The sequence below is a fragment of the Syngnathoides biaculeatus genome, chromosome 5 (genome assembly GCF_019802595.1).
Source record: "Syngnathoides biaculeatus isolate LvHL_M chromosome 5, ASM1980259v1, whole genome shotgun sequence".
NCBI classification, from domain to species: domain Eukaryota; kingdom Metazoa; phylum Chordata; class Actinopteri; order Syngnathiformes; family Syngnathidae; genus Syngnathoides; species Syngnathoides biaculeatus.
The window spans coordinates 27,542,079-27,556,544 of NC_084644.1; the positions used below are offsets into that span (position 1 = coordinate 27,542,079).

A 14,466-nucleotide genomic window follows, 5' to 3' on the forward strand; every position below is an offset into this window, starting at 1 on the left:
TTTTTTGATTCTATTCTTCTTGTATATCTATATCTCAGTGTGTCAAAATGTGTTCCTAGAGTAGATAGAAGTGGAAAATAAAATATATGTACCTTAACAGGTGGTAGGAAATATTTACTGATTTCATTTACCGGTCCTAAACAAGGCTCAGTCAAGTCAAATGTTTCGTTTTAGCAGTCACAAGTGCTGGTGTGGTTCTGACGCCAAATTTCTGCACTAGAATCCCAGAGGACAATTTTACTGCTCTGCAGTCGGTCTTCAATGGCTCAAGAGACACATTTGAGATGCTCGCCTTAACCTCAATTTACTTTGTCTTTCATCGACAACGTTTCTCGTATATTTCTCCTGAAATTCACCACGCAAAATAAGTGACACAGAGTATGTACAAGGAGTCATGTAGTTGAGATTTAAAGGAGATGCATTGCTAATCTCAAATAAGTGTTTATAATGTCTCCTTTAGTTCTCATTTGGAGAACAAAATGGGCAATACTGGAGCTCCTATTGAGCAATATGTGAGCCGCACACACACACGGAACAAATAAAATTCATGGTAGGTTCTCCATTGAATTATTGCTAGAATTCTGAGATTGCTGAGATTCTGAGGCAATTAAAATAATGTAAGATGTTCCCATTTCTTCCTACCAGACTACATTTACATGACTTTTCCCAAACAACACTGAAAATCCACTTTATAACATCCTGATGGAGCTGTGCACTGTAGGACTGAGATTTACCCAGAGAATTTAGCCCATTTCCATGTTTTTGTCACGTGAAGATAATTACTCACAGTTGTTGTTTGATAATAATTTGTCAATTCATTCTAAAGAGCAAAATTCCAAAAGTGACAGTCAAGTGGCAAGGTAACAATTAGAAACCTATTTAAAATTGAATGCCACAAGTGTTTGAAGAGAACAGAACCAGCATAAACACGTGCCTAATTCGTTTTACAAACAAAGTTACATTTGTCAAAGGCGACTTCTATTATTTTCCACTATTTCTACTAATTTCACTCTTTTTCTTTTCCCAAAATACTTTTGACGATACATAATGACATGTTCTATTGTCTCTTCTTCCCCACAATGACATTTACCTGACTCAAGCTTTCCTATTTTCAAAAGAGTACGGCTAAATCAGATGTTTCCAAAACGACTTCTCGTACTCAATACTTTGTTTTCTCTCTTCTTTTGCTTCTCTTCACATGAAATTTTCACAGAATTACATTGAACCATATTTGTTTACTTTCACTGCCCCGCTGCCCACCAAGTTCAGTTTCATGATCACTTTTATTTCTGTTTTACAAATACCACCTCTTATTTCAAAATAAAACATTCTTTGCCACTCTGTCTGCCCTCTCCATTCCCCAAATTCCTACACGCACTGGTACCCACAACAATACTGTTGTGAAACCCATCATTTGTATTCTATATAAGGTCTGGTGCATTTCTATTATATCCAGTCTGCTTTTCTGACTGACTGTTTTGTAAACTCTTTATCGCTGAACTGGAATTCGAACACATAAGTGTTGGTAATGGTCTATTTTCCTCCACCCATTGAGCAATATTGTTCTCATCTCCCCTGTGAATACCAAACCCTCTCCATTAATCCTTTTTCAAATTTGAATTCTGCTACTCCCATTGTGCTTTGCCTCTGTTTTGATGCATCAGTGTATACTTTGCAATGATTACTATAATTACTCCTCACATTCAATACAGACTGTATTACAATAGGCCTCCTATTTCCTCCTCTCTTCTTTAATAAGTTTTAGTTTACATTTGCCTCAGGAAGTATCCATGGTGGTATTATTGCTGATGGTACTGCCGCGCGAATACTAAACAGCCCCAGTTCTAACTCTTTCATTCCCTCATTTACTGTCTATCGAAATCTTCTTAGTTTCCTCTTTTCCTCCTCTCACCATGGTTTCAACACTATTAGTACAGGATGATTCTGAATCTGTCCATGTATATTGGTCCCAGAATTAATTGGCGGGTGGCACGGTGGATCAGCTGGTAAAGCGTGGGCCTCACAGTTCTGAGGTCCCGGGTTCAATCCCAGACCCGCCTGTGTGGAGTTTGCATGTTCTCCCCGTGCCCGCGTGGGTTTCCTCCAGGCACTCCGCTTTCCTCCCACATCCCAAAAATATCCAACATTAATTGTAAACTCTAAATTGCCCCTAGGTGTGATTGTGAGTGCAGCTGTTTGTCTCCATGTGCCTCGTGATTTGCAGACAACCAGCTCAGGGTGTACCCTGCCTCTTGCCCAAATATTGCTGGAATAGACCCCAGAACTCCTGCGACCCTTGTAAGGATATGCGTCTCAGAAAATGGATGTATAGATGGATGATAAATAATGTTGAAATGTTTCAAGCACCTTTTTTTCTTACCAATCACCCTTTTTTTGTTGTTTTTAACAGTAACTGAATCCTGAACTTCTGATTTCTATATTAGTATTTAGTGTACAGCATATTCAATACAATAATATGAGGTGATGAACAATTTCTCTGGGTTCACAGTCAAAACAGCCCACTGAGGGAAATCGTAGCTACCACGTGGCCTGTGACATAAACAAGTTTGACACCCCAGAATTAATGGATAATGGACACTTCCTGTAGTTGTTCTATTAAAAACAGCCCACTCGCAAGCAACCAACCCATCTGATCTTTGGGTCTATTGGTTTTTCTGATCCTGTCTTCATATTCATTCTTGTTCCTCTCCCAACATTCAGACTAAGTTTTTATTATTTCCTTTTTTATTGTTATTATTTCCTCATTATTGCTATCCCATAATGCACTATGCACATTAAAATCCTCACACTAAACCATACTATCTGTCATATAGATCACCAGTTTATCTAATAAATTAGATTAGGTTTATTATTTCCATAATACCATCTTTTGTAAGCATTTCTATTATTATATATCCTAATTCTATATCTTTCCTTATACTTCTACATCGTATGGGTTGTTTTCAAATGACATTGTGCTGCCTCGAACGGCAGCCATTTTTTTTATCCCTGAGCTCCGTAACTCATTCATACACAAGGTGGACGACATTATGTTTCTAACTGCATTTATTGAAGACACGATCAACAGCACATCAAGCCCAGACTGACTACTAGGCTAACTGGCATACACACATCATGGGACTCAGGACTGCGTCACAAAAGTGTAGTAATGCGCTCTCGATCTTTTACACCATGTGACAGAAGTCATGAAGGAGGACTCGTGGGATCGGACACTTGTCTGCTCATAAATGGTTAGTTCAGTCTTATTTTTTTATAGTTACGTTGTTGTAGCTAACAGAAATTGCTGCAGTATGTGCTGAGGTCTGTAACGCCCATGCACCATTCCGCATTGATATAAAAGTGCCTTTCGTTTTCCATGTTAGCATGGAGGTAAGGGCCCATATAAACAAAATATATATGGGCACTTACCTGTATGCTAACACGGAAAACGAAAGGCGGTGGAATATTATTTTTCTAATATCAAGGCAAACTCCATTTATTCCATTTTTTTTTTTTCAAAAAGTAAAACCTGTACATTAGTTCACCACAAGAAAGCGAAATGTTTATTATTTGTTTAAAATGTGATGACAATGGCAGAAAGAGAAAAAGAATCCAGTATTTCACAAAATTCTTTAATCTTTCAAGTGACTAACAAAAAAGGATCCTTTGCTGATCTCGACGACTCGATGATGGAGGTTGAAGCCAAGTCTCTGTGAAGCACAGAGCTGCAGAATGTCCAAAGTCTTTTCTCAGAAGCGTTAGACAATCTCCCCGAAAAAGTCAGAACAAGGCTCTTTGATGGTTAGCAAGTTCTCTCTCGTGTACTTGAGTCCCGAGACGCCCGTGAAACACAAAAACACAAACAGTAACGGAGAGCATTCAGAAGTCTACAACACTGATTGGTGTTAGGTAGGGAGATTAAATGGCGGCGTGCAGAGATGTATGGGTAATTCAGCAAAAAATGTGAGATTAGTGAAAACAACTGATACCCTGTTTTATAAAAGGGTTAACCCCCAAACCCCACCACTCTCCTCTCTATCCCTTGAATACTTTCATAATCATTAATTATCAAATGCTAATGCTAGTTTGAGAAATGTTTCCTGAACACAGATAGTCAAGTTTGTTTTCAGATTCTTTAATGAATTCTCTCAACTCTTGTCTATTGGCTAATATACTTCTAGTCCTCCGTTGTAGAATATGATATTTTATGTCTGTGTCCCTTGTTTAGACTCTCCTGTTTTCTTTTCAACTTCCAATTTTATTTGCTACCACAAAATATCATTCACCCCAAGTACTTCTTTGCGTTCACAATGATATTCATCCTTTGTTATGTTTTACTTGTTGTACACAATTTATGATGTCCGCCATAGAGAGAATAAAATTTTCTAATGACGTTATGCATTTCTTTATTTTATCCTCAGCTCTGTTCTTTTACTCTTTCCTTTTGATTTAACCTTTCATTATTCTAAATCTGCTTTTTATTCTGTGCCATCTTCACTGCGTCTGCATATGTGGTTTTATTGACCACTTTAACCTGACTGATATTCATCAGGTCTACATCATGGCGCCTAACTGTGTGGTCACGTTGGTAACGTGCTTGCTTGTTCTGTCTATGTTTTTGTGGGTTTTTTTTTCCATCTTTGGCGACATGACATGCCTTACTTAAACAAGGGAACACCTGCTAAACATAAGTCCAGAATTTCTTACATTAACATTTTCGAAAGTTATTCACTGGTGGATTGGCTGTAATCTACGCCTCATAGAGGGGACGCCACAGGGGGATGTGAGCCAGAATGCAGGTCAAGCTCCATAAGTCAGGATTCCGAAATTTACACTCTCCAACCAATAGAATGGACAAACTTCATCCTCTCACAAAGGCCAGAAAAGACTTTGGATGTTCTGCTTAGCTGTGCTACATGGAGACATGTCAATGTGAACGCATCAGTGATGGCACTGTAATGCTTCCGAGCAACCAACAGACCACATCACAAAGCTATTGGGGAAAACAAAACGTGGTAGAATATGCTTCTATATCAACGAAAAATTGTGTATTTACCCCTTGGAGCTGAGCCCACAATGGAACACAGACTGCTTTTTTATTTAACCGTAAGCCATTCTATTCGCCAGGTGAGATCGGCACTTTCATTCTTGCAGGTGTCTAAATTCCTCTCCAGGCTGACACGAATGCTACACTACGAACGCTCGAAGTAAATGATTTAGAACAAAAAAGACCCAGATTCATTTATCATAATTCTTGGGGACCTAAACAAACCTAAAGTAAACTAGCAACTCCCTAAATACACAGAGCACATCAACTGTCCTACCAAGGAAAACAACATCCTAGATCTTTGCAATATTACACTAAATGACAAGTGGCGTAGATTGGCATTTGGATAAAACAATATTTTTATATGAAATAAATTTGTTGAAGTCAAAGGCCTGTGTTCACTTCTGAGTTGGTCCGATTTAAATTTTTACTGTTAATTTTGGACCCCAGGTGGACCCTTTGCAGTTTGCCTACCAAGCAAACAGGTCTGTGGATGGCACGGTAAGCGTGGACAGCAACCCAGGCAAGAACCCCTCGGCGGTCCGGGGACCTGTTGGTGGAATTCAGCTCTGTGTTCAAACAATACAATCTCCGAAATCCTCTCTCCCAAGCTTCTCCATCTCAGCATCTTGCTTGCTATCTGCCAATGCATTAATATAGTCCTGATGGGCAGGACACAGCAGATGAGGATGAGGAACACTGCCTCATTCACATGCACCATGAGCACCAGGGTGCCCCAAGGATGTGTCCTCTTGCCGTTGCTCTTCTTTCCCTACACAAACGACTGCGTGTGGAGACACCCAACTTGCGGTAGTGAATCTGCATGTGCACAGGAAGTGGAGTGGCTTGAGCTTTGTTTCAGCCGAGTTAAGCGTGAGCTGAAAATGTTCAGGACTATAGAGGTGACTGTGGACTTCAGGAAACCACAGCTTGCCCTAAGGCTGTCCAACTGTCCTGTGTCAATTGTCGCGACCTTCAAATTCCTGGGAATTACCTCGGGACCTCAAGTGGGAAACCAACAACAATCCATCCTTAAAAAGGCCCAGCAAAGGACGCACTCCCTGTGGCCTCCACTTCTGGCTTGCCACAAGAGTTGTTGAAGCAGTTTTACACAGCAGTCATTGATTCAGTCCTGTGTTCAGCCATCACAGTATGGTTTGGTGCTGCCACAAAAAAGGACAAACTCTGACTGCAACGGACAATTAGGACTCCCAGAAAAGTCGTCAGTACCCTCCTTACCCACCCTTGAGGACTTGCACGTTAGAGAACTAAGAAAAGAACATGCAAAATCCTCTTCAACCCTCCACATCCTTGTCACAACCTGATCCAGCTCCTTCCCTCAGACAATAATAAAACCAAGAGACATTCTTATAGCCTCTAGCCATTCAATTGCTAGAGGCTAAGTGAGTCCCACTTGTGTGTTTTTGTTTTTTAATGTGTCCAAGTGTTTACTGGGAAATCCTCCTCAACCTTAATTCCTGTGATTACTCCCCGTTACCCTGTCAAAATGGCGATCTATTGTCATACTAAAGAGGCTCCAACTACTCGAGACAAATTCCTGGTGTAATTTTGACATTCTTGGCAACAAAAAAAAAGAGGATACTTGACCTCACCCAAATGTCACCCTGTATTGTCCTCCGAAATTACATAATTAATCCTTCATATTTCCCCTATACTCCTTAAAAACAGCTGCCTTCCAAATTTTGGGCACCTCTGCCTCCCTTTACATACTGTCGCTATGTGTCTATATCACTGATATTTGTAATATCTGAAAGGCGACGGAATAAATGGTCGTACTTGAAAAACTGTACACCCTATGCTTTTGTCCCGTAGTTTCTCCTCTTTAAATCCCGTTATTGATGTTCTCAGTCTTGTTATTTCCTCAATTATTTTTCCATCAACTTCTTTTCAGCCTTTCCAAATCCTCCTCAACGGTAGTTCCTGTGATTACTCCCCGTGGCCCTCCACTTTCACTCATTTCATTTTTCTTACTCATCCTTTTTCTCCTCAATACTCTCCATTCTCCATCCCACTGTCCACCAAATTTGTTAAATTTAAAAATTACATTTTGATCTTCCTTAACCATCCTCCTTCACACTAGTGCCATATCTTCATCTGAACTATTTTCCTCCAAGCTTTTTTTTTTAGTTTTTTGACCAACTCCCTTGTTGGCCTCTCCTTGATTCTGTGCTAGTCACAAAGCAGTTTATGCCACCCTGGCAGTTGGATCTACTTCGTCAATTTTTATGTGCTTGTAACTTCTCTGTAATCAGTATTTGTCACATCCTCCACCTCGTCTTGAGCACAAGCTTCTTATGTCACACCATCAGGTAATTGTTAGGTTCCTGCTTTGTCTCAGTCCAACTGTCTTGGTGCCTATAATTTAATAATAATATTTTAATATACTTTGCCCTTCATCCTAGCAGAGACTCTTCTGTCACATAACACACCAGACACCTTCCACCGGCAGTTCCAACCTACTTGGACCCGTTTCTCCACTTCCTTACCATATTCACCATTGCTCTGGATTGTTGACCCCAAGTATTTGAAGTCGTCCACCCTCACTATCTCCTCTGCCTCTAGCCACACTCTTCCCCCTCTACCCCTCTGATTCACGCGCATATATTCTGTTTTACTTTGGCTTATCTTCATTCCTTTCTTTTCAAGTGCAGGCCTCCATCTTTCTAATTTTTCATCCAACTGCTCCCTGAATTCACTGCACATCACAATATCGTCTGCGAACATCAAGGTCCAAGGGGATTCCAGTCTGACCTCATTTGTCAGCCTATCCATTACCACAGCAAACAGGGAGGGGCTCAGAGCTGATCCTTGATGCAGTCCCACCTCCACTTTAAATTCTTCTGGCACACCTACGGCACACGTCACCACTGTTCTACTGGCCTTATACATGTACTGTACTATTCTAACATATTTCTCTGCCACACCAGACTTACGCATGGAGTACCAAAGTTCCTCTCTTGGTACTCTGTCGTAGGCATTCTCTAGACCCACAAAAACACAATATAGCTCCTTCTGACCTTCTCTGTACTTTTCACCTAGCATCCTCAAGGCAAATAATACATCTGTGGTACTCTTTCTAGGCATGAAACCATACTGTTGCTCGCAGATACAGACTTATGTCCTGAGTGTAGCCCCCACTACTCTTTCCCATAACTATCCTTTATCACCCTTAACTGCTGCAAATCCTTCCCATCTCTATCTCTCTGTCTGGCCAACCTGTAGAGATCCTTTTCTCCTTCTTTCGTATCTAACATGGTGTTCATGTCATCATATGCCTCTTGTTAAGGCTTGGCCACCTCAAACTTTGCCCTACGTTGCATCTCAATGTATTCCTTTCGCCTCTCCTCAGTCTTCTCAGTGTCCCACTTCTTCGGTAATCTCTTTCCTTGTATGATTTCCTGTATTTTGGGGTTCCACCACCGTGTCTCCTTCTCACCTTTCCTACCAAAAGACACACCAAGTACTCTACTGCCTGTCTCTCTGATCACCTTGACTGTAGTAGTCCAGTCTTCCGGGAGCTCCTCCTGTCCATGGAGAGCCTGTCTCACCTCTTTCCGGAAGGCCACACAGCATTCTTCCTGGTTCTCTGCTCTATCTTTGTCTTCTTAATTTTCCTACCCACCACCAGACTCATCCTACACACCCCCATCCTGTGTTGTCGATCTGTCACCACCGGGTTTGTCTTTGCCATACTTTTGGACACTAAACATTCTGAACTCCCTTCCTGGATTTAAAAGAAGGTTTTGTGGTTTGTCAGTGACAGGCTAACAAATATATATATATATATATATATATATATATATATATATATATATATATATATATATATATATATACTTTGTAGAACATAAATAAACAGAAAACGTCATTTGAGGGAAGCCAGCAATGGCAAGAATCACTGATTCATTTAACTCGATCTTACAGCTGTAACAATATGTGACAATTCTGTGCAACATTGCATTTAAAACTTGAGCAGTACGCACATTGGGAAAACCATGGGGATACATTTTAAAAGAGTTATGTCATACTTATGTGACTTCATAGCGTGGCTCGACTCTTTGTGACTGGTTGGCTCCATATCAGCCTTTGATCATCCCCAAGCTCCAAAATAACATTGGCAATATTTTTGTTGGTATAATAGTTACATGACTGGATAAATTCTCCTAGTCACTTTTCATTTTGACTTTGCTCAGCAGTGTTGTGTCCTGTGCGTCTGCCATTCTCATGGACTAATACTATCCAAGTCTCACACAAAGACACACATCCATGATCGACAGGAGTGATTTTTGTTCTCTGAAACTTGAACCATTCCATTTTATTTCAGGAGACCGGCAGGGAGTGTTTACAAAAATCTAACCCTGACACCATGGCAACTGTGGTCCCCAGAAGTACTTGCAGTGGCACAAATATTTGCTGGAGGTCCTGCCGTGTCCATGGGATAAACCTTATACCAATGCTTTTACCATCTCTGGAAATTACGCAAGAAATGTAATCTTTATGCGAGATGCCCATTTTTTAAAATCTTTCTCTGAGTGACTTGTTCTGAATTTTCTGGATTGTGATCAGTTTGACTAATTTACATGCTGCCACTACAGGGGTGGTCTGGAAGGTAATGCCGATGATAAATAAAGGATAACTGTACATACCTATAAGAAAATGTTTCCCCAAAATCTGATTGAGGTTTTCTTGCCAGTTTGTCCCTTTAGAAGTGGCTATAGTGGACAGCCACTAGGAAGTCTATGTTCTCAACTCGAGGTTTGATTATTATGAAAGAAATAAAAAAATACAACTTTAAATTTTTGGCCACATAGGCCGTACATCCCCAAACACGACAAGGGTCATTGTTTCAGTTCATTGACCTGAACTGAAGGAAGTCACTTTTCTACCAACAGGGAACCTCATCTTGACAAACATTACGAAGGGCCTATGGAAAAGCAGAAAGACATCTTTTATTATTTCCAAGAGGGCATGGTGTTGAAGATACACCAGAGGTAGGTAGAGTAACCAAATATTGTTCTAAAGTAAGAGTATTGTTACTTGAGAAGAATATGAATCAAGTGAAAGTAAAAAGCCATCCAAATATTTACTTGAGTAAGAAAGTATTCAAAGAAAAAACTAGTAAAGTAAAGATTAATTTGTGAGAAACTTCAGAATATATTTTTTAAATCAGAACATGGACATCAAATAAAAATGAAAAAAAAAAAACTCTAATAATATATGAGAGTCAACACACACCTGCCACCATTTCAATTTTTAACTGCCCAAAAGCCCATACACTCGGCCCTACAGAAACATTATTTGCTTTATTCGCTTAAACGATTTCAAGAAAAAACTGTTTGCTGAGGAACATTTTTCTTTTGGCACAGACTAAATGGTGATTTGCGACCCTCAGATAGACCAAAACACTTGTGCAATTGCTGGCATATTTCAGTGATAATGAGAAATGTAGAGACCACTTGAACTCTGCAGAATAATCAGATAACGAATTTAATTTTGAGCCTTTTATTTTTGGCCTTGTAAAACTATATCAGATAAGCGTGGTTTACTTTTCTTAGGAGTAAGGAACCTTTGAATGGACTGAGAGTTTTTTTAGTACGGCTACCGTTATTCAGCTCGCAGGTAGCTTACTAATGTCATTAGGTGGGTCTGTCGGGCCTGGGGCAATTCTACGTATATGCAGACACAGCATGCCAGATTCACTTCAGAAACCAATAATTGCATTTCAGTCAGTGTTTGAGTCAAACCCAGTGTGTTTCTGCATAGTAAATTGTGAACATTAGCATGCATGACAAATATACTTAACTGTGGTTACACATTAGAAGACGAAAGACTAAACAATATTCTTCTTATTCCTGCTTTTATCGCCTAAAACCTGCATAAACTCTTGGTGATGATATTTAGGTGAATATTTTGGAATTTTACGAGTCAGCACTTACCAGCTAACAAATGCCCTGTTGAGCCAGCAAGTGATTGTGCTATCTTTTTTTTGTAAACATGCTCATTTGTTTGGACTTTACACATGAAATATCCATCACTTTCCTTCATCTTGGTGTTAAATGATTTGGCATTGGAGGTAATGAGAAGATTTCATGCCAGCATTGTTGACAACCGAGAAGATAATTTATGTCAACTGTCTCTCCAATGATCAGCAGTGAATCGGCATAAGAATTACTTCTTTAGATGAAATCACATTAATCAACATTTGGATCCAGTTGGTGATATGACCCTGATTTGATGAATTAAACAGAAGTGGAAATATATGCAAAAGGGGAAGCGAATAAAACCCAAAAAATCGACTGTACAGGTGAAGACAGAGGTTTACATACATTGTGCAGAAATGCGTTTCTTTTTTTGTTTTTTTGGTCTCACTGTCGAGAGTCAAATCAGACTCAACCTCTCTTTTTCCAGGTCAGGCACGATCACCAAAATTATTTAATTTTCTTCAATGCAACAATAATGAGAGACAGAACTTCCTGGAGAATTTGAAATTATTTTCTTATATTTTCCATTTTGTATTTTTAATGTAAACCTAAATTTGAAATGTGAAAAGTAGGGTTTTTTTATATTTTGTGATGGATTAAACAAACATCCATCCACCCATCTTCCACTGCTTATCCAGATAACAGATTTTTTCCACTCTGTTAATATTTTTTAAACTCTACTTTCCCTTAACCTGAATCAGAATGCAACATGGCTATAGAATTTGTTGGCATTATTCCAAAAGAAATTTGTTTTCTTTTTGCTTGTTGTTTAAGAAAGACTCACATTTTTTTCAATGATAAAGCTGATAAAACAAAGAATGAGTTGAGATTTTGTGGCCCATCCAAGCCAACTGGATTTATTGTTGTTGTTTTATTGTACTAAACTAACCCTCCCCAAAAATAATAATTAGAAAATGGGACTGTGCCAACAGCCCATTTAAAAGTAGTTTGATGTAATCTTTTAAATTGTATTTGCTCAATATGTAACCAGACCTATGTGTAGAACACTTGGCTTTATAACACAAACATGTATCCATGGATCAATCCATTTTCTGTCCCACTTATCCTCATTCGGGTCGCAGGCGGGCTGGAACCTATCATAGCTATCTTCAGGCAAGAGGGGAGGTGCATCCTGAACTGGTTGCAAGCCAATCACAGCTCGCATAAACATACAACTATTCGCACTCACATTCACACCTTCATGGAATCTGGGAGGAAACCAGAGCAGCTGGAGAAAATCCTTGCAGAACATGCAAATTCCACACAAGTGACAAACCCTCGGTGTGATCCCCTGTCCTCAGGACTGTGAGTTAGATGTGCTAACCAGTCATCCACCGTGTCACCAAAAACATGCATTTCACCCTCAATTTTATCATGCCTTATAAAATGTGTTACCTCAGGACACAAATGGCGCCGATCTGACGGAATGGGTCTTGTTCAAATAATATTAGTGTGCCCTCTTCTGCTGTTGAGTGAATAAATGCTCCCAGCTACCTTTATATTTCACGAAATACATATAAAAACTAAAAATGAAAAGTTCAAGAGCAAGTTGATTAAAAGCTACCACTACAACCTGGCACAGCATCCAGGGAGAAGCAACAATATGTCTATAAAACAGAGTTTCGTTTGGGTCATTTCAGACTTTGTATTGGATTATCGAATGTCTGCATCTGCAGTTAGAGGTGATGTAAAAGTAATTGCGGAGGATTTGGAAAAATAGCGCTATTATATTATTCCACTCTTATCGGTTTTTCAACGCCACGGGCAATGATAGATAAATAAGTAGTTCAGGATTCACATCGTGCTAAAATGAAGCGTCAAAAAATGTCATTGGAATGTTTTGAGGTTAATTTTCAACCTTACTTGCATCTTTATTTGCACACTGGCTGTTTTGCTCTCTTTTTTTCCTTTTGTTACTACCTCAATTTGCATGTAAGTGTAAGAATCAGTGGGGCTTGCAGTTGGAAGCTGAGCTCGTGGAAAAAGGAGCTTTTCCATCGTCTCATCCTAATCCCGGGTTTGGATCGCTGTACATACACGCTGGTGCATTTACTGCTCCACTCACAGACCCCGACTTGTTTTTCCGGCATCTAAAATATTCATCATTTGAGATTTTACAATGAACCGCCATTCCTTACCTTTACCCCCAGGCAACAGTGGAAAATGTCATTTTCGTCAACCCCCGTCGCACTTGGATTATGGCAGAAATGTCAAGGTGTAAACACAAACTGCATTTTGTCTGTAGTTAACCCTCCATGGGGTCTCCATAAAATTTCTGGAGACATGCAAACCTTGAGTAATATTGAAAGACTTTATTTTACGAACTACAATATGAGAATAAAGTTGTACTAGTATGAAAATAATATTTTTCAGAAAAATTGTAATTTTCAGAGAATAGTGTTTTTTTTCGAGGCTGAGGTAGAAACATGAGATTTCATAAAAATTCCATTTGACCAACTTTATTCCAGGAAAAATAAACCCATTGAAAGTTGACTCCGAAAATATTACAATATTCATTCAGTCGTCATCCGCTCCACTTATCCTCACAAGGGGCCTGATTGTAGCCACCATAATGCATGGCAGTGTAACTGTAAAGGTAATATTCCTTGGCAGCTGTCGTTTTTAATACAGCTGTACTTTTGATCAGTTTACTGCTGGCATGGGCAGTAATAACAGTTGTCATGATTGGTTGTCTAATCCACTCTCAGACGGAGCAAAGCATTATGGCAACACTTCCATGACGATTAAACCTTCAACATCTTCTCCGGTATAGTCAACCCTCATTGCACTTGACTGGTTGGCATGACGGTTGCTTTCCCAGGTCATCAACTTTGGTGCAACAGTCGCTCGCGCTTAAGGAATTGCCTTGTGATTACGTTAATGCAAATGGGCCAGTAATCACCATTAGAGCCTGTTGAGCCTCTTTGACGAGTTGCCACCGAACCCGCTGCCCTCATCAGTGTGACTGCGAGGAGTAGATACAAGTACTATCCTTTCAACTTCCCACCAGCCGTAATATGCACACTGTGATACTGCATCTTTGCCTCAGCGATTGTTGCATTTTTAATCTTCATAGACCAGTGGTTTGCAATGTTTCTTTGCACCACCCCCCTTTTCAGAGCTGGTTATTTTTAGCCCCACCCCCACCCCCACCCCACGCACACAGTTTTTCAATAAATGCGCATACACTTAGCTTGCAAACATTATTCATGGGGAATCAACAAAATCATGAACAACAAACAAAACTCCCACAATCATTACAGTGATCACTTTTACGGTTGAAAAATTACACTCGTGAGTTTACCCAGCCATCCAGAATAAATGAAAGCCTAAATATTTTTTTTCTGTTAAAATTTAATATCACTAATTCCTGCAGTCATTTCAGTGCCCGGTGAGGGCTTGCTTACTTTCTAGTAA

At 39.7% G+C, this 14,466-nt stretch overlaps 1 protein-coding gene across 3 annotated transcripts; it reads left to right on the forward strand.

Moving 5' to 3' along the window:
- Positions 1-3,022: 3,022 nt before the first annotated feature.
- Positions 3,023-9,681, forward strand: LOC133501080 (uncharacterized). 3 transcript variants are annotated; one of them, XR_009795093.1, is made up of 2 exons: positions 3,023-3,251; positions 9,393-9,681. XR_009795093.1 is itself a non-coding variant. In XM_061820521.1 (2 exons), the coding sequence occupies exons 1-2, from the start codon at positions 3,170-3,172 to the stop codon at positions 6,145-6,147; spliced, it is 732 nt and encodes a 243-aa protein (XP_061676505.1). In that variant the 5' UTR covers positions 3,023-3,169; the 3' UTR covers positions 6,148-6,452. The 3 variants fall into 3 exon arrangements, 1 of the variants encoding a protein (XP_061676505.1); XR_009795094.1 differs by lacking the exon at positions 9,393-9,681 and adding an exon at positions 3,646-3,704; XM_061820521.1 differs by lacking the exon at positions 9,393-9,681 and adding an exon at positions 5,498-6,452.
- Positions 9,682-14,466: the final 4,785 nt, after the last annotated feature.

What these genes read in the sequence shown, in the direction of transcription:
- LOC133501080 (XM_061820521.1), top strand. Translation starts at nt 3,170, where the DNA reads ATGCGCTCTCGATCTTTTACACCATGTGACAGAAGTCATGAAGGAGGA. An exon ending in CACTTGTCTGCTCATAAATG is followed by an intron (nt 3,252 to 5,497) that starts GTTAGTTCAGTC and finishes TTTGGACCCCAG; the next exon opens with GTGGACCCTTTGCAGTTTGC.